This window comes from Anas platyrhynchos, chromosome 2, assembly GCF_047663525.1.
Source record: "Anas platyrhynchos isolate ZD024472 breed Pekin duck chromosome 2, IASCAAS_PekinDuck_T2T, whole genome shotgun sequence".
Lineage (NCBI taxonomy): Eukaryota > Metazoa > Chordata > Aves > Anseriformes > Anatidae > Anas > Anas platyrhynchos.
The window spans coordinates 153,983,558-154,003,944 of record NC_092588.1 but is presented as its reverse complement, the minus strand read 5'-3'; the positions used below and the strand labels follow the sequence as shown (position 1 = coordinate 154,003,944).

The window sequence follows — 20,387 nt, the reverse complement described above, 5'->3', positions numbered from 1 at the left end:
TTTAGAGGTAATGACAACTACTAGATCTAGGAATTACGGCAACTACAAGATCTGCTAAAGCTGACAACTCTTCAATACGGTCTGTACTTCAATCACAAGAAGAGGCTGAAGATGCCGAGTCAAAGAGGAAAAAGCTGATCAGAGAGAAAGGACACCACAGTTCCATAAGAACTTAAAGGACTGTCTTTCTAGAGCTTATTTCGATATAAAATCCCGGTTTGCCAGAGGACTTCTCATCACTAATTATTTCATTCAGTTTAAGAGAAATGAGCAACAGTAAATAGTTCAGTGTTGATGGATGCTCTTAACTTTTCTAAAAACATGAACGCTGAAAGCTTGTGAACAAATGTGAACTCCAGAAAGAAGACTTTGGGAAGTTCAGGCAAGCAGGCACACAAATTTTTACAAGTTTGTCTCTTTAGAGTGACCAAATACCACAGAAAGAAATAAAAGGACAAAATTGCCCTGGTAACTGGAATATGATTAGGATAATCTAATTGGGTCTTTTAGATTCTGAAAAAATGCAGATAGAAAAAATGAACACTTTATCACTATATTACAAATTCATTTTATGTGTCTATTCTATAACTATCAGCTAAGTTTTGCTTAGCTTTGAAGTCATTAAAATATCAAAGAGACAAAAAGAAATTAATTAATAGTAAACCCCCTAGGGCCAAGGGTATTAGTTTCATTCCCTGAATAATGATTTTATAAAATATGTTCATAAAAATCTTATTATGATGAAAGTCTGAAGTAATGATATGACATACCTGTAGTTACATACCCTCCCCTCTCAAATAGAAATGAAATTAATTTTTGTGCTGAAATAGAATACTAAAGTACTGTACATTATGATGTGGTCAGTCAGTAACTTCCTGCCAGCTGGTGGCTAAAATTATATTCTCCCTAATACTTGAATCTTCCTCCTTTCTATTTTTCTCTACCTTGAAGAGTCTCACCTACTCTTTGTAGCCTCTTTTAAAACTCAGTGTTTTACAACTATCTATTTATTTAGGCTTTAAAAATATGCATGTATTGGGATATATTGGGGAGAGGGGAGAAGGGTGCACAGTTATTGTATCAGAAACTAAATCTTTGGTTGTAATTTAGCGTATCCCATAAGATATATGGCTGTTTCTCAGTGCATATCAGGAACAGTGAGGTTAGTATTCTGTTGCTTTAATGAAAACATAACTAGTCCCATTTCTAGTTTTAAGCAGTTTGATATTAGTATTCTTGATAGGCTTAAGAGGGCTGGGCAAACCAATTATTTTGACTCACTAATTAGATATTATTAATATAAATTCTTATTTCTTAATAATAGTTCAATTTTTTTTTAATTATTTCTTTTATCAAACACTGGAAAGATGGAATAATTTTTTTTCCTTGCTCTCCTGATAATCATTTTTTACCTTCTAGAATGAGTATATACATTCTATAATGGCATAATTATTTCTGTTAAATATTTTCAGAAGGCAGCAACTTCTTGAAGAATGTTAGTGTTTTTAATGAAATGTCCTGTCTCCATGTGATTTTTTTTTGTTGTTTTGTCTCAAATTCTGTCAGCATGGTAAGGCCTTATTACAATGTATATTTAAAACATTTTAACTGCATATTTATCTTACACTGTACATTTTTTTTTTTTTATATTAACAAATATTTATTCATATTCCCCGGCTATATTATCTTCTGTTGTCTTTCTAACCAAAGAGGCAGATCCTGCTGTCCTATGAATTGTCAGTGGACGCCATTAATGATCCTCTTCGAAGACAGAGGTTAATGAGTGCAGCCACTGTTATTACAGATAATTTGGGTAAGCCATTCATTCTTCAGAGTTTTTTTCTACAGTGCTTGAGTAACTTGACCTAAGAGATCAAAATGTCACAAACAATCTACATTGTGTAGAAGTCACTAGGGAAAATCATGCTGTAGTCAAAAGTGAATTTCAATAAAATAAATATTCTCATACCTCACATAACTCTAACTGTAACTCAAAATTACCAAAGGTCGTTCTCATCTGATCAATAAAGTCACTGGGGTCTGTGGATGAGGAGAGAGCAATTATGTCATTTATCTTGACTTTAGCAAGGCTTTCTGTAGTATTTTGTGTCTCTGTTGGGATGTTAAGGTCTTCATGAGTGGGCAGCCAGCTGATCAATGAACTGGTTGGATTATTGGGCTTTGAGAATCTGGTGGCTGTGTTGTATTATACCTTGGGTCAGGTAACAAAGGGAGCACCGCAGGGTTGTATCCTAGGATCCTTTTTGTCATCAGTGATCAATGACAATAGAGTGTTTACTCTTAAAATCTGTGGATGACACCAAACTGAGAGGGATCAGTTGATGCACTGGGGGGTAAGAGCTGGACAGACTGGAGGAATGGGCCAGCAGGAACCTTATAAAAATTCAACCAGAGCAAACTTTTGCATAAATGCAAGAACCTCTTGAACAATATAGGCTGGGAGCTGTCTGACTGGAAAGAAATTTTGTGGAAAAGGTACTTGGGGTCCTTTTGGGAAGTGAGTTGAACATGAGCTCAGCAGTGATGGCTGATAGCATCCCGGACAGATAGCATCTTAAAAAGAGCATAGCCAGCCAGAAGACTGAGAAAAGTAATTATTACCCTTAATTAAGCATTTGTTAGACAACATACTATGCTCAGTTTTGGTCCCCTCCCATACAATAAATACATTGACGAGCTAGCCTGAGTTCAGCAGAATGCCATCAAGACAACCAGGAGCTAGAATACTTGCCCTGCTCTGGGCTAGTTCAGCCTGGAGGTGAGAAAGTTTTGAGGGTTTTGAATATCACTTTTCCCATATATGGGACAATGTTTCCAGGAAGATAGAGGTGGGCTTTTCACAGTGGTGCACAGTAGGAAGACAAGACACAACAGACATCATGCTTCGTTGGGTTAGAAACTGGCTGGATAGCTGGGCCCAAAGAGTCGTGGTGAATGGAGTTAAATCTAGTTGGAGGCCAGTCACTAGTGGCGTTCCCCAGGGCTCAGTGCTGGGGCTGGTCCTCTTTAATGTCTTCATCGATGATCTGGACGAGGGCATTGAGTGCACCCTCAGTAAGTTTGCAGATGACACCAAGTTAGGTGCGTGTGTCGATCTGCTCGAGGGTAGGAAGGCTCTGCAGGAGGATCTGGATAGGCTGCACCAATGGGATGAGGTCAACTGCATGAAGTTCAACAAGGCCAAGTGCCGGGTCCTGCACCTGGGGCGCAATAACCCCAAGCAGAGCTACAGGCTGGGAGATGAGTGGTTGGAAAGCTGCCAGGCGGAGAAGGACCTGGGAGTGATGGTTGATAGTCAGCTGAATATGAGCCAGCAGTGTGCTCAGGTGGCCAAGAAGGCCAACAGCATCCTGGCTTGCGTAAGAAGCAGTGTAGCCAGCAGGGCTAGGGAAGTGATCATCCCCCTGTACTTGGCTCTGGTGAGGCCGCACCTCGAGTCCTGTGTTCAGTTTTGGGCCCCTTGCTACAAGAAGGACATCGAGGTGCTTGAGCGGGTCCAGAGAAGGGCGATGAATCTGGTGAAGGGTCTGGAGAACAAGTCCTACCAGGAGCGGCTGAGGGAGCTGGGATTGTTCAGCCTGGACAAAAGGAGGCTCAGGGGCGACCTTATCGCTCTCTACAGATACCTTAAAGGAGGCTGTAGTGAGGTGGGGGTTGGCCTGTTCTCCCACGTGCCTGGTGACAGGACGAGGGGGAATGGGCTTAAATTGCGCCAGGGGTGTTTTAGGTTGGATGTTAGGAAGAACTTCTTTACTGAAAGGGTTGTTAGACACTGGAACAGGCTGCCCAGGGAAGTGGTGGAGTCACCATCCCTGGAGGTCTTTGAAAGACGTTTAGATGTAGAGCTTAGGGATATGGTTTAGTGGAAGACTGTTAGTGTTAGGTCAGAGGTTGGACTCGATGATCTTGAGGTCTCTTCCAACCTAGAAATTCTGTGATTCTGTGACATACTTTGAAAGAAAAGAGCTTCAAGCTATTTGTAAGGACAAGCTTTCACCATGAAGACAGTCAGACTTTGACCTCATAGATGAGCAGGGTGTTGGACTAAGATACGGGAGAAAACTTTCTTCATTTTATTCTGGATTTTTTTTCAATGCTTACTGCATCTGTGACTGTGCAGGTACAACTGACAGAAAAGATAGTCTGGGTAATAAACATATGAAGAGATGGGTAATATCACCTGTTTCTGTAATTACAATATTTGTTGATGATGATCTTTAAATGGCCTGTGACTAGTTTGTGTAGAATGAATGAAATATTTTTTTTCTATCGTGCTCACGAGTTTGATATTTTTTTTCTCAATCTTTTCTATGATTGTTTGTCTTTTTCTTCATACAATGAAATTCCAATTAGTATTACTAATGTCACTTTCCTTTTTTTTTTCTTTTTTTTTTTTTTTTTTCATTTAGAATTGCAGGAGTCAAAGCTGAAATTCCCTTTAATTTGTAAACGTTTTGCTCAAAAGTATCTAATATGGAATTGTAGCCCATTCTGGAGATTAGTCAAAGAGAAGGTGAAATTTGTAATTTTGGATCCATTCGTTGATCTCATAATCATGATTTGCATTGTAGTGAATACCTGTTTCATGGCTCTTGAGCACCCCGACATGACACCCACTTTCAAAGACATGATTTATACAAGTGACAAGGTAAGTTAATACTACTGTAGAGTGAATATGGAGGTATTGTCCCAGACTGACTGGGTCAGCCTCGTAAGATGTATTTTTTCTGTGACTTTATAGTGAATTTCTTCTTCCTCTTCCCAGGTCTTCACCCTGATTTTTGCAGCAGAAATGGTCTTGAAAATCATCGCTCTAGATCCTTACTACTACTTTCAGCAAAAATGGAATATTTTTGATAGTGTAGTTGTTATGGTTGGCTTAATAAGTTTTAGTGCAAATCTGTCATTTTTCAGGCTGGTAATCATTTCTTTATTCTCTTTTTAAAAATGCCCATGTTGTATAGATTTGTAAAAACATTACAGTGAAATACCCTCAAATTATTTTACTGGTGAATCTGTTAAATCTCTTTGTAAGTGAATAGTAAGCCAACATGGATGTTAGATTAGAATTAATATTAAATGAACATTAAAAAATATATTTAATATGTTTATTATAGTGTGTACATTGGATATAACAAATTCTCTGGCACAGTGCTCCCCCTTAGAGATTTGACTTTGTGGGAAGTTCATCAGTGTTCTGTTTGGTCTGTACAATGGCACTGATCAAATACATTTCAGATCTTCAATCAGGAAAATGTATTATCCGTTTTCATGAGCTTTAAAGATAGCAATGGTTCCTTACCTACATAACTTTTCCTTTTGGGTTGAGAATTGTAAAATAGCTGGCTTTCCTTAAGGAAAGGAAATAGCTGGCTTTCCTTAAGGAAAGGGAAACCCACCTTTACCCACCTTCTTGGGTAAAAGGACTCTCTCTCAGATATCTATACATAATGTCACTTTTTCCTATACCCTTGCAGTGTATTCAGAATTACATATACTAAATTTACTAATTATTTTTAATATTCTTCCTAGCTTTTCAGAGACATCACACCTGGAAAGTCAGTTGAATTCTGTTTCGTCTTTTGTATTGTGACTGAGTTTAACATCTCAGAATTCTAATTTGACTTAAAAAGTCCCTTTTAATCATGAGGATACATAGTATATATCCCATCCATTTTTCCAAGTCTGTTGTGTGAAACATAGAAAAACTTCTTTCTACTGTGATTTGATTATACGTGCTTGATGTAGTCCAAAATGCAGTCATTTCATAAACCTCGTCCAAGTTAGCTATCTGATTATTACTTCTGATAGGTGTAGTACTGTGAGTAATACAAATGAACTTACACATGCTGTTATTTAACATAGCATTAACAATTTGAAAGCTTGCCTGAGCAGTTCTCCATCCTCAGCAGTATTAACCGTTTGAACTTAAGCACAGTACTTTTGGATTAAAACAGATAAAAACCTTTATTTGGGGGACAAATTATGATGGTCTTATTGGATATGGTCTTTACTGAAGTAAAGACAGCATGATAAATGCAGGATATTTTTTGTGTGCGTGTGTGTGGTGTGTTATCTGTGTAGTGTTCTGCTACTCATTCTTCCCTTGTGTTTTACTTGCAGCTCAGGATCTTCAAACTGGCAAAGATTTGGCCAGCCTTAAATACTCTTATGAAAATAATTCTAAACTCAGTTGGTGCTCTGGGTAACCTCACTCTGGTTTTGATTATTACCGTATTTATTTTTGCTGTAGTAGGAAAGCAGGTTTTGGGAAAATGTTATGAGACTAACTTCACAAAAATAAGCATAAACAAAAATTTACGCTGGCATATGAAGGATTTTTGTCATTCATTCCTGGTCATATTCCGAATATTATGTGGAGAATGGATTGAAACCATGTGGGAATGTATGGAAGTGGCTGGAGAACATCTGTGTCTTCCCATTTTCCTGCTAGTCCTGGTGATAGGAAACTTAGTGGTGAGTTTCAAGCTATTTTTCAGTTTTTACTGAATGAATTCAGTTACATTGGCATCTTTTTGTCCCTGAGACAATCATAATTCAAAGAGTATTCACATTATTCTATTTTCTGGATGTTAGTTAACATTTTATTTTTGTGTGTGTGTGTCTTTCTCACACAAGAGGTAGCCAATAATTAAAATACGCAAAATAATTAATTCTACCAAAGTATGGAATTGCAGCACTTTCAATAATTTGGTGATAATTTGCTTTCTTCATCTGTTGTGTTGCTGGGATCAACTAATCAAATTGCTTTTAATGCTTACCAATTTATCCTTACAGTATAAAAAGCCTACAGTACCCAGGTTTTCTACTCTGAGTGATTTATACTCATTCTAACATATGTTGTGCGCTAGTTTATTCTTCCTGCCTGCCTATCTTGCACAAATACTTTTCTCTCAATTTTTCACAATCTTCTGTCTTTAAGAAGCATTGTTGGATTTTGTTTATAATAGCTGCAAATATATCAAACACATTAAGTACAGGATTTGTTAGACAATGCAATAAAATTTCATAAAAGACTGGGGTAAGTCCTCAGGAAAATGCCTAATCTGTTTCTATACTCCAGTAAAGGATGAGTGATGCCTTAGTCCTGTTTTTAAAAGTCTCACTGATGAAATCTTTTTGTTTTTCTTACCTCAGAATGTTTTTCTGCAAAGCACAGCCTTGTTCAACAACTTAACATTGTTTGAAAATATTACATTTACTTTTGCCTGTAGTAATCACATTTTTTCCCCTTATCTTTCTTCACAAGAATCTCAAACTTTCTGGAAAATCCAGCATTTTAGTATGTTCCCCCTCACCCCCAAGTAGATGCTTTGGTAAAATACTCTATTACCATGAGCAGTCAGTTAATAATTGGAGGAACAAATCTTATACTTGGTTTATCGGTCTATAGCAGATCTCTTTTGATTACGTTACTATTAAAATTTATTTTTGCCCACTGTTTTTCAATCAGTCTACTTCCTTGTACATTATGGATATCAGAACATATGAAAATATATTGTATATACTCCACACACATGCTTCCTTCCTTTTTCTCCTGTCTTTCCTTCCAGAAGAAGCCATAACATATACAATTAATTTCCTATTATAATAGTAAATAATAGCAGTGGTAGATGAAAGAGAGAGTGAGATTTTTAATCTAAGGAAGGTTTGCTGAAATGCTATTTTTCTCTGTTAGAAGCAGCAGTGTCTTCAACTTACTTTATATACTTTAAGGTGCTCAACCTATTTATTGCCTTGCTGCTGAGTTCGTTCAGTACCGACTCCTCAACGGGACAAGAGGAAGCTGAAAAACAGTCTAAATGTCAGATTGCCATTGCACGGATTTACAAGGGCCTGCAGTCTGTGAAACAGCGAATTTTGGATAAATGTGGCAAAATAAAGAAAGGAAAACTCAGAACAGCCAAAAAGAATTATTTGGTGAAAACTTCTACCAAAGACCTAGAAGAAAATAGCTATGCCATGACAGATGTCACAAAGGATATAGACAACAGTTTTTTTGACACTGGGTATTACAATACTGAAGAGAGTTCTTCAGTAACAAGGAAGTATGAGGAATTTTCAACTTATCGTAGTACCTGTGTTCCCATTGCAGTAGCAGAGACTTACACCGATGAAGGTTGTGATAATCAGAGTGTGTACACAGAAATGGAATACAGAAAACGGGTAAGAAATGCTAATGTTTGAAAATTTATTGTAACTTTCACCTGCAAATTCAGTCTTGAAGATAACTATGCTGTAACTAGATTAGTTTGTTAATAATTGCATTTTATGAACGTCTGTTGTGGTATGACTGTGAAACTGACATGCTTTAAATCTATGAGAACAGGTATTTGGGCTCAAAATGCAGTTACCTAACGTTATGCCAAGGCCAAAATGTCAAAAACGGATGCTGGTTTTGGTTGGATTGTTGTATGGTCAGTGTCTAGCTGGAATAGTGGAATGCATTTCCTAGGCTTTTGGTTGCAAGAGGAGGTATTGTCAGTGGATATCTCTGAACAAATTCTCAAAGAAGCAGAAATTGCTGATCACCTTAGAATCATCAGTGGCCATTTGAAATATGTTTTGAGTTGGATTATGTATTATGTTATGAGATATCTATTGCATGGATTTTGTTTTGGCAAAAGGACTGAGATCTGATAGGAATCACTTAGGAATTCTGCATGGAACCAGAGACTGGCTGAGGCTGAGCTGGTTCATCAGAACTTAGTATGTTGGCTGCAGGAATCCACCAGTGGGATAAATGTATACCTTGAGAAATGATACATGTCCACAGGATAACCACAGCACCAAAGTGTTTGGAATTGAGGAAGAAAGTCTTATTTTATGTGCCCTTAAAGGATATCATTTAATTCTCTATAATAAGACAGACATGCTAAGTTTTGTGGATGCTTTAGATTCTGTTAAAAAATTTAACTTTCAGAATAACTCTCATGAAGAAAAAGATAGAACATCAATTGTTTTGCATTATTTCACTCAGGGAGACAGATTAAAACGTAGGGAGCAGTGCCAGAGTTCAAGCAGCTTCAGCCAGATTTCTGGGACTTCAGAAACTCTAAGTCGCTTTTCAGAAACGCACCAAAAGAAAGGACAAAATGAGGTATTCATAACTTTTCTCACCTTATGGAATATGCTAGAGATGAAAGTTCTCACAGTGGTTCTCTTATTCAGAGATGACAGGACAAGTAGTTTCCAAACAGTAACAAGTATAATTCATACAGAAGATGGTACATCTCTCTAGAGGTAATACTAGTTTAAAACATGGGGGTTTGTGTCTCATGAACGGCTGTGGCTACCAGTGTAACTTACTGTATTATTTTCTACAAAACAGTGGAACAGAAATTAAACAAGGAACACATTTTCTTTAAACTCAACTGATATGTACTGTTCAGTTTTATGGATAATTGTTTGCTGTCATTCTTGGATGCAAAAATTTATTCTCTAGAAATGGTTCTCAAAAAAAAACATAGCTCTGGTGCAAAACCTTTAGCTTATTCAAATGCAGTGAAGTTCAGTTCCACATAAAAAAAGGTCATGGCGTGCTTCCAGAAAATTAAATGGAAGTTCAGTAACATTGGATCACTTCTGTATATATATATATATATGTATATATATGTATATATGTATATACATATATATATGTATATACATATATATACATATACATACATACATATATATACATATATATACATATATATATATATATATGTATATATATATTCTTTATTTGGATCAGAGGGGAGTTTCATTTATTTAGAATATGGTGACTTTATTAAGGGAAAACAGATAAATTCTCTTCTGTGCCTTTCTTCTGTGCAGAGATTTGATGTTGGTAGCTATTCTGAAGCCAGCACTGTGGATCCAGTTGCTCTTACGGACGTTTTTTACCAGCCTCACAAATCACACCTGCCTAAGCCCTGTTTTGCAGAAAGTAAGAATATTTTATTTATCACAGTGACACCAAATGAACAAAGGTATCTATTTGGAAATTTCCAAATTGAGAGATACTGTTTGCCTGAGACACTTTGTACACATACAAACTCAAATAAATGTACCTGATGCCAGCACACAACTGAGGCAGCACTGGGATGCCTGAACACAGGCATTTAGTACCATGTGAAACGTCTGAGAGTACCCACAGCAACTGCATGGGGATGGCAGAAATGACACAGGAACTGTAGGATATCCCAAATGGCCTAAAAAAAATCTAAACACCTGTGTGTTGATGACAAAATGCCATCTTTGGAGTGTGATCCAGTCTTATATTGAGACACCAGACTGTAGGTATTTGTATGTAAGGGCATTTAAACACCTCCAAAGGGGTAGCTGGAGGTCACCCAGGATATTTATCTTGGTACCTGGTATCTGAAGTGGCACGTCAACTGGGTTTGTCTGAGCTCCCAGTACAGTGGGTGAATATTCCAGTATAACTACTGGAATTCAGAAGATTGTACAGCTCATCCCAGGGTGGACACCTACATCTGATTGCCTGGACTGCTCCAGAGACTGCATTGACTCTGATGTTTCAATCCTGTTGACTTTAGAGATGAATGAAGAAGGGTGTTTTTAGAGTAAAATAGTGAACGATGTAGTTGTAACACCTCTGTAATGCAATCAAGTGAAATAATCAGTAAAAATAATAATTTACTAAACCACTAGTGAGATAATATCTTTTTTTCAAATCAAAAAGAATAAATGCAGAGAATAAAATAAGCATTTTTTTATGTAGAATTGATAACATTTTAGATGAAACCCTTGCAGAGGGGCTTGTCTGCACAAAAGCTTCTCTACTTTTTCCATGTATGAGATGTTCTATTAAAAGAGATTACTGTTCTCTACAAATTCTGTCTTTTCTTTGGCTTTAGAACTTTTCAGCAACAATAAACATTCATTGTCCTACACTTTCTGTGGCTCCATATTTTCCATGAAACCAATATACTGTTCTTTTTCTTTTCAGGTTGTGTCGAATGTTCTCCATGTTGTGCAGTGGATATTACTAAGTTTCCAGGCAGCACTTGGTGGAAATTTAGAAAAACCTGCTACAAAATTGTCAAACATAGCTGGTTTGAAAATTTTATCATTTTTATGATAATATTGAGCAGTGCAGCACTGGTAAATTTAATTTAATTTCTCAAACTTTGAATGAATGGTTGTCAGTAAAGGAAAGGAATCCTATAATTTTATTTCATTTATTTCTTCTTCTATTCTAGATGAGAGTATAATAAATGTATGGTTTTGTAGTTACAAGGTTCTCCTGCATTTCTCTAATATACGTAAATGTATAGAATCATATTCTCTTTCACAGTTCTTTATGGAGCTACTTCTGTGCTTAACCGGGAGGCTAGACCAGGCGCTGAAATTACTTATGAAAGCTTAAAAAATGGTTTACCTCCAAAGTTGTAAAGCAGACTAACCGCTCAATAAAACATTGGGTTCAAAATCACCCAGACATTAAGATGATCAGAATTTAAAAGTGAAGATGACAGTAAACTGAAAAGCTGGCCTAATGTTTAATTGCTAATATGATTATGTCTGTGCCTAATGAAGAATAAGGTAATTTTTATTTGATTTGAAAACATATTCACTAAGTTTACTGAAAGCGGCCTACTGAAGTGAGACAGGAAAGTGAGTTATTATTTAATGTACTGCAGGACCTAAGTTGAATACAAAAACATTTGGTATTGAGATGCAAAATAACAAAACAATAATTATTTATTTTAATCAAAGACTTCTTGTGGTGTTGAGAACTTTAATATTCCTAAATCCTGATGTCTTCTTGCAAAAGGGGACTTGCCCACTTTCTGCTAATTTATAAAGTTGTTTCTTGATATGAAATTTCCTGACCTAGCTAGAATAAAGAGATATCATACCTTCAGGTATGTCTGGGGTTTGGAAGTAAATTAAGTAAGATGGTGGTCATGGAAAGAATGCATAGAAAAGTACATGGTAAGTGCTGAGAGAAAGGAAAAAGTTAGCAATGAGAAGTTTTAAAGAGCATCACTTTTAATGAGCAGGTAGTTTGACTAATGGATGGAGATGAAGGTAGCCGAGGTGAAAGAGTGAAACTAATGACGTTAATTATCAAACTTGCTCAGAAAAAAAAAGTAGAAAATAGTAAACAGGATAAAGTACATCAATGCTGAGAGTTCTCAATTACCTACAGTCAAGTTACCAGTCCTGTGGACACAGTGACAGTTGCTCTGTAGATTTTTCTCCTAGTCATAGTAAAATTGAATGACCACTGTAGGAAGAAGCCACACTGGATACTCATCAGATGCCATTTTAAAGAAGGGTAAAACATAAATAAGGCAAAGTATATGATTTTCAACCCACTTGAAAATGAGAATGTAGTTATTTTACAATTTCAGTTTTTACTTCTAAGTATAAAACTAAGTAGGTTTTGCCAATATTTTAACATAAAATGCTTATAATAAACCAAACTGTATGTTCTTGTGCAATATAAAAATAATTTACCATGAAAATACTGAACAGTTTTAAACTGAAAATTTCTGAAATTCCAGGCATTTGAAGATATTAACCTCGAAAAGAGAAAAACAATTAAAATGATTCTAGAGTATGCTGATAAAATATTTACTTATATCTTTTTTATGGAGATGCTTCTGAAATGGATAGCTTATGGTTTGTACAGCTATTTCACAAATAGCTGGTGTTTGCTCGACTTCATCATTGTATGTGTAAGTATTGTACTCGTCTTATAATTTGAATTTTGATATTTTCTGTCTTAACAACTACATGTGAAATTGGAGTATGATTAAACACACGTAAAATACAGATTCCAAAACTGAAAAGAACTGCAATCAAAAGTGACTGTAGGACAAATTTAAATGGAAATTGTACGTAGTAATTAGAAGTTTCTTAAAACAAAACAAAAAATCCCACATTTATCAAGTTACTGTTGTTGAGGACCATATTGGTACACACCTTTTCAGCGTATAGCAAGAGTGTAATTAGCCATCAGAAATGAAATTAAAGGAAGTTAATTAGATATGATAGAAAAATGTGAAGGTACTGGCAGCTCCAGCATTTTGAAACATACTTATTCTGAATCCCAACAAATTTAAACAATGCATTCTTGCCATATAAGAACAAAGTATTTTTTTTGTCAACAATACAACTGGAAGATACTGAAATTAAATAGTTTAAAATAAGGAATTCTAAATAATTGACTTCCAAGGACATCAAAGTAGCTGTTTGATAAGCTCTCTGAATATTTAGCATTGAAAGTTGTGAATACTAAGAAATTTCATCAGAAAAATCAATACTATGACTATTTAAAAAAGAATATAAAGCAATTACTCTAGCAAATAAAGATCTGCAATTTTCATTACAATGCTGACCAAAACAGGGGAAAACGTGAAAATGTCAAATGGCTAGACAATCGGATAAAAAAACATTAATAGGAAGGAAGAGACAAATTATGAACTGGGGGGGGGGACGGAACGGACACACGACCCTAATTGTTGAAAGAATTTTTCAGTTCATTTTCTGTCTTATGAAGATCTAAAATCAAGACTGGATGTCTTTTTAAAAATATTTTTTTCTAAAATACTATCTTAAGTTATAGTCAAAATGGGGAATTACTGGATACGCTTCTGAGAATAATTGTAAAGAAAATGAGAATAATTTATCTAAATAATTCTTTCTAGCCTTCTTAGTGTATGACATAGTTACCAATAGTTACCAATTTCGTTGTTGTATTGGAATTTTGAAGTATTATATGAACTGATTTTGGAAAAAAATAATTAATTGGAATGAAAGAATGACATTATTTGAAAAATGTCAGAAAAGAATGAGGTAAAATTCCATCATAATAGCTTTAAGTGTATATTTTTTGCATTTGAATTATTGGTCAAGGATGCTATGACAGTAGGTCTGCAATTGTCTACTGACACAAATAAAATAACTTTTTAATTTTATGCCAGTCAATAATCTCAATTTCAATTCAATTAACACAGCTTTCATTTGTTTCCTGGGGACTAAAATCTGTTTCCCAAGACAAATTACTTTGTTCCCATGGGAGTGCCCTGAAATCTCTCAGGACACTGAGAGCGCTGAGGCCTCTTCGAGCTTTGTCAAGATTTGAAGGGATAAAGGTAAGGATCTTGGGAGCAGTGTGTATGTTTTGTAATAGCTGCTTTGGAAAAAATAAGAACTTGACTGGTCATGACCCGAGCAACTTGTTCTAGGTTGGAGCAGTTGATCTGTGTTTCTGTTGTATTATGTATTTCTAGTGAATATTATACAAGGCCATGATAAAAGGCTTGGAACTTTCTCATAATGATAGCAATGAAACGCTTCTACAGTGGTTATTGCATGAGGTTCATTTTGATCTGGAGGGCAAGCTTACAAAACTCCTCCAAGATAAACAAAGATTATTTATCATGTTGTAGTATATGCAGATTGTTCTCCTATACTTGCTTTTTAGAGTCCATAGCTACCACACACTTGTCGTTTTTTATGTATTTGATTTACTCAAGGATAATTCTGGCTGATGTCTGTTTTACTTCCTCAGAATGACAAGATAGAAACCACAGAATTACATACTAAGACAAGCTTGATGTTGGGCTGCAGGCTGGCTTTAATTGTCATCTGCTAGTTTTTATATGGGTGAGAATCTGCAATAGATAGGGGAGAAAAAATAATTTTTGTTGTTGTTGTTGTTATTTGTTTGTTTGAGAATATGTTCTATTGAATGTGAAAAAGTCATTCTTTTCATCCGTTTTATTTATTTAAGGTTGTTGTGAATGCACTCTTGGGAGCTATCCCCTCAATCCTGAACGTTTTACTCGTCTGTGTTGTCTTCTGGATCCTGTTTAACATTGTAGGAGTAAAACTACTCGGAAAAAAGTTTTGGAAATGCACACTGAAGACAGGAAATATCAGTGAAATTAAAAACAAAACTGATTGTGAAAACAGTAACGGAACATGGGTGAATAATGCTGTAAACTTTGATCACGTTGGAATGGGATACTTGGCTCTTCTTGAAGTGGTAAGTTCTCTAAGAGCATGCTCAGTTTCAATTTCTTGAAGGAAAGAGCAGCCCAACCACAGAATGCTACTGCACTTCTGTTTATCTCACTGAAACTGGGGATTTTTTTTAGCTTAAATAAATATTTTTCATACACATTTCAACACTGTAGTGTGTGCATCTTTGTGTTAAAATCAAGCACACTGTTTCATGGCTTTTTGATTTCGTTTTAATTTTGATAAGCACACTAAGCCTGAAACAGTCTGATTGATATTGATTTTAAATTAGTCTCATTTTCTTTAGATTAAAAATTAGTCCCATGTTGGGTAAGAGAGAAGGAGCACGATGGTGCTGTTTATATTGTCTGTTATTATGTAAGTCATGAAGAGTATGGATGCTAAGTTACTGATCTTCCCAGTACCACAACAAAGGAGACAGAAGCACTTTTTAAAATGGTTGTTATCCTCATGTCCTGTATAGATTAAGTTCTTTGCCCTACATCCTCCACAGTCTTCTAGAATTCTGCAGAATGCATAAATTAATTATGCAACTGTTTTTAGGCAACTTTTAAAGGTTGGATGGACATTATGTATGCAGCAGTGGATTCACGTGAGGTACGTCACTAAAATGAAATTAACTTATTTTTCCTTCCCTTCTTTACCTTTTTATACATACAATTCACTTTTTTCAGCTTTGTTTGCATTATCAAGTCAGAAATGCATGCAGATGAATGCTTCAAGCTATGTAATTAAAAAATAATCCTGAGAATACCAAATGCCTGAAACTTAGATGAAAGAAAATTGGTCAAAATAATGATGCCACACAAAAGCCTGCCTACTTTATCAAGAATGCAAGGGCAAGATATTGCAAGTTTTATACAAGTCTTTTTCTGGAAATAGAATTGAGAAGGCCTTGGAAGCATTAGTCCTCTGAAGCAAATTTTCTTTCTTTTAAATGTATACAGTAGCATTAAAACAGCATGCATGTTTAGCAAGTATTCCTAGAGGTTTCTTCCCTTTGTTTGATATTCTTACTATTTCTTCCCCATTTCTGTGTGCTGTTTCTCACTCTCACTAGTACAATATGATTTAACTTTTTACATGTTTAATTTAATTGCCTTTTCATTATTCATGCAAACACTAACTGTGAAGTAGCTGCTAATTAAAAGTAAGATCATTCCTTGTAGGGCTGTTCATAGTGAGCTGGTATTTTAAAAGTGCTTCTTGTCTGGGATAGCATTCAGGAGGATGACAATTCACTGACTTGTTTTAGCCTGAGTTGTTTTTCTCATCTAGGCATTCAGAGTATTCCTTCTGATTGGAACTAATCATCTATTATTTAAGAGTAAGAATTTTTGCTAGAGCAAGATTTATGCGTCTTCATTTGTAATTATCTTTACATACAGCCAAAAGACAGAAAAGACAATTGTTCTACTTGTACATGTAAATAAAGTTTTAAATATGCATAAATAATCTATTGATCCATACAATAAAAATGTTGTTTGTTATAAATTTTGGAAATGACAAAGCTGTTACTATCCAGTTTTTGTAATAATGTTTTTCTGTTTGGATTTTTTTTTTTTTTTTTAACAGATAGATGAGCAGCCAAGCTTTGAAGCATTCTTACCCATGTACTTTTTTTTTGTGATTTTTATTATTTTTGGATCTTTCTTCATGTTGAACCTTTTCATTGGAGTGGTTATCAGCAATTTTAATAAACAAAGGAAAAAGATAAGTACTGTATGAACTAATTTAGGGTCTCTTCTAATCCTGATTTGATTAACTGTATGCTTGTTTGACATCTAGATATCTAATGTTTTCAGATAACTATTTGACTGGAGAAATTTAAAATAAAATTTAGTCTTGTGTTTCAGGTTTTCAAAATAGGATTCTTGTTGCTAGGTCATGCTTAGGCATTGTTTGGTGCTTTTCCTTCATTTAGTAATTTACCTGTAAATCCTGTTTACATGATAGGTCCTTCTGTTCTAAGTGGAAGGATGGGGAGAAGGGAGTAGATAGTTTTAGAGAAGTCAAAAAAAGTGTTATATAGACTTTGCTACAGCAGACTGGAATTCTTTTCTTCTTCTTTGAGGATTAATTTTGGAGAACAGAATAACTCTTTTTGCTGAGAGGAAACACCTAACAAATGTGGTAAGGATAGTCAAAACCCATGATTGCTAATGGGAGAAATAGCCAGTGCTTTCCTGGTAAAGAAACTTGAAAAGGTCTTCTTAATCAGAACTTCTTCTAAAGTAGCTACGTTTTAAAAATCTGTTCTTCAATAAAGTCCTCTACAGATTAATTTACTGAGTTTTTAAAAAAATCTGTGGTGAGATCCGTGCCATGGCCCTAGAAAGAAGACAGCTAACCCTTTGTTAAAGCCCATGAAACACTGATTGCTTGCTCTCCTCATAGTTCTTAGATTACCTATTATTTTTATTCATTAAGAAATTGAAGTAAAAATCTCGGAATGGAAAACACAGCCAGAGAAAAGAAACAGTCAGCCTTCCCAGGTACACTTCAGCTTCTTTGTGCCAGAAGATAATACAAAGCATCTGGAGCCTTATTTATTATCGATAAATATGTCGACTGAGTCCTCTTCAATTGAAGTTAATCAGTCCCTGATTCATTTAGGGACAGAATATGCCCAGAATATTAAGGGCCTTGAGTCAATTAATCCACTTGGAAGTCTTAAAACCACTAAGCATTGCTCATTAAAAATACACCACAGAAGCATACTGACGGGAAGTTTACAAGTTCAGGGTGCACGTTTGGAAAACAGAATCTCCATAGGATCAATTTAGTTATTTCCATAGGCTGACTTACACACAAAATGTGAAAGAAGTACTGCCTTAGGTAGATATATGAAGAAAATAAATAAATAAGGCACACAAGAAATTTTTCTGCTCTCTGCACCAGAATCACTTAATGTGATTCTCTGGAGCCTTATCACTTATCACTTATCACTGGAGCCAGAATCACTTAAGGTGATTCTCCACCTCTACTCTGATCTCATGAAACCCCCCTTGAATGCTGTGTTCAGCTCTGGAGCCCCAGCACAGGAGTGAATCCAGATGAGGCCACAAGGATGCTCAGAGGCTGGAGCACCTCTGCTGTGTAGCCAGGCTGAGGGAGTTGGGGTTGTTCAGCCTGGAAAGGAGAAGGCTCCGAGGAGACCTCACAGCAGCCTGCCAGGGCTTAAAGGGAGCTGGGGAGGGACTCGTGGTCAGCGGGTGTAGTGGTAGGACAAGGGGGAATGGCTTCAAAATAAAAGACAGTAGATTTAGATTAAATATTAGGAAGAAATTCTTCGCTGTGAGGGTGGTGAGGCCCTCACCACCGGGCTGCCCAGAGGAGCTGTGGCTGCCCCATCCCTGGCAGTGCCCAAGGCCAGGCTGGATGGGGCTGGGGGCAGCCTGGGCTGCTGGAAAGGGGCCCTGCCCATGGCTGGGGGTGGCACTGGGTGGGCTTTGAGGGCCCTGACAACCCAATCCATCCTATGGTTTCATGGTTCTATGAATTTAAATTGAATTTTCAGAGATTTTGCTGGAGTGATCAGAAGTGCACATGCCCTACAAAAAATTGTTACAGGTTTGTTTTATAAAAAGATAATCATTCAATGATTTTATGATGGCTTCTCCTGGATACTTGGTTCAACATGATTGGTAGGTAGTACAGATGGTATAGATGGTACTAGGAAAAGTACCAGAAATTCATAATAAAGAAAATCCCATAGAACTTGGTCCCTGAGTAGTTACTCATAATCCTCCATTGACTTTCTAGCCCAGCCATATGCTTTTTTCCTACCTTTCCCAAAAATATAAATGAAAAGTATTTTAACTATTGATGAGTCTTACGTCATTGTTAAAATATGAAATAGATTTATAAAAACAACAGAAAGTCTCTTACAGTTGAGGAATCTGAGTCAGGAATACTGAGTGGACTAGATTTTCACAATCAAACCTTGATCATTTTTTTTCAGTACACCTTTTCAAAGAAGATGGGGAATACTGAAGAAACATTTTTTTTTTTTCTGTGTTGTCTTAAATTCCATTTAGAACAGCTGTAATTCACTTTTTTATATGTAGATAAACTTGCTGGTATTTATTTAGTTGACTGTTTAAATGTCTACTGAACAACAGTAATTTTTCCCTTTACTTAGGTGGAAAAGATCTATTTTTAACTGAGGAACAGAAAAAGTACTATAATGCCCTAAAAAAACTTGGATCCAAGAAACCTCAAAAACCCATCCCAAGACCACTGGTGAGGCCACCCTAAATGGAATGTGGTATCAAATATAGATGGTGACCATAATTAATCGAAGCAACCAGGCATCTGGAAATAAACTTATGAGTTAGAGATGATCATTATCCTCATTCCATATAGATATTCCATAATCTTCCTTACAGATAAAACTTTCTAATCTTCCTTACAGATTAAACTTTTATAAAAGTTTAATATTAAAAGTATTTGGTTACCATAATCTTGGTTACTTACATTGCATGATATTGCTTCTGCAACTAGATGGGATTATTACAGGAGAATAAGTAAGGAGTAGTACATTCTACTCATTATTTACTTTTAAATCATCTTACTCTTTAGTTCCTCAAGTTTTTTACTTTAATTCCAGTCCTGAGTTCATATGTTAACTATTCATTGTTTTTCTTGCTTATGAGTTTTTAATTTGAATTGCTTACAGTAAAATGTCTGCTTCAATAAGTATTTCTATAAAAAGAGCAATCACAAAGTACTCTGACTGTTTTCCTGCTAATTATTTTTTTCTAAAGAAATGTAGTACCTGAAAATATTTGGCCAAGTACTGAGTGTTTTCCTTGAAAGTCTAAAGAAAACTCCTAAAAATGCTTCTGGTACCTTATTATTAAACTTATATTCTCTTAAATTCCCTTTCTAAGCAAAACTCATTTGATTGTTGACTGGGTCTTAGAAGTAGCATTAATCAATTCTCTCTCTCCACAGAATGTGTTCCAAGGATGTCTCTTTGATATAGTATCACACAAAGCATTTGACATTAGTGTCGTGACTCTCATCTGTCTAAATATGGTTGTCATGATGGCAGAAAATGACAACGAAGCCGTCAGGAGCGTTCTTAAAAATATCAACTATTTTTTTGTGGCAGTATTTACTGGGGAATGTGTCATAAAAATACTAGCCTTGCGACATTATTTCTTCACCAGTGGCTGGAACATATTTGATTTAGTTGTTGTGATCCTCTCACTAGCCAGTAAGTATCATCTGCTAATAATTTGTCTTACCAGTACTAAACAAAATTTCAGTATGAAGTTACCACTTACATATATCTGACAAAAAAATTCCAGATCCAGTGTACTTTTTCA

General features: G+C 35.7%; 1 protein-coding gene across 1 annotated transcript in view; it reads left to right on the top strand.

The window, feature by feature from the left end:
- Positions 1 to 20,387, top strand: part of LOC101799433 (sodium channel protein type 5 subunit alpha-like) — a 45,950-nt gene that overhangs the window by 21,237 nt on the left and 4,326 nt on the right. Inside the window, exons 12-26 of the mRNA XM_021272133.4 lie at positions 1,711 to 1,813; positions 4,431 to 4,669; positions 4,787 to 4,939; positions 6,145 to 6,498; positions 7,759 to 8,208; positions 9,023 to 9,142; positions 9,865 to 9,976; positions 11,003 to 11,157; positions 12,567 to 12,740; positions 14,022 to 14,159; positions 14,801 to 15,055; positions 15,595 to 15,648; positions 16,627 to 16,768; positions 19,196 to 19,296; positions 20,011 to 20,275. Of these exons, the coding sequence (XP_021127808.3) occupies positions 1,711 to 1,813; positions 4,431 to 4,669; positions 4,787 to 4,939; positions 6,145 to 6,498; positions 7,759 to 8,208; positions 9,023 to 9,142; positions 9,865 to 9,976; positions 11,003 to 11,157; positions 12,567 to 12,740; positions 14,022 to 14,159; positions 14,801 to 15,055; positions 15,595 to 15,648; positions 16,627 to 16,768; positions 19,196 to 19,296; positions 20,011 to 20,275 (2,815 nt within the window). The remainder of the gene's footprint in view (positions 1 to 1,710; positions 1,814 to 4,430; positions 4,670 to 4,786; positions 4,940 to 6,144; positions 6,499 to 7,758; positions 8,209 to 9,022; positions 9,143 to 9,864; positions 9,977 to 11,002; positions 11,158 to 12,566; positions 12,741 to 14,021; positions 14,160 to 14,800; positions 15,056 to 15,594; positions 15,649 to 16,626; positions 16,769 to 19,195; positions 19,297 to 20,010; positions 20,276 to 20,387) is intronic.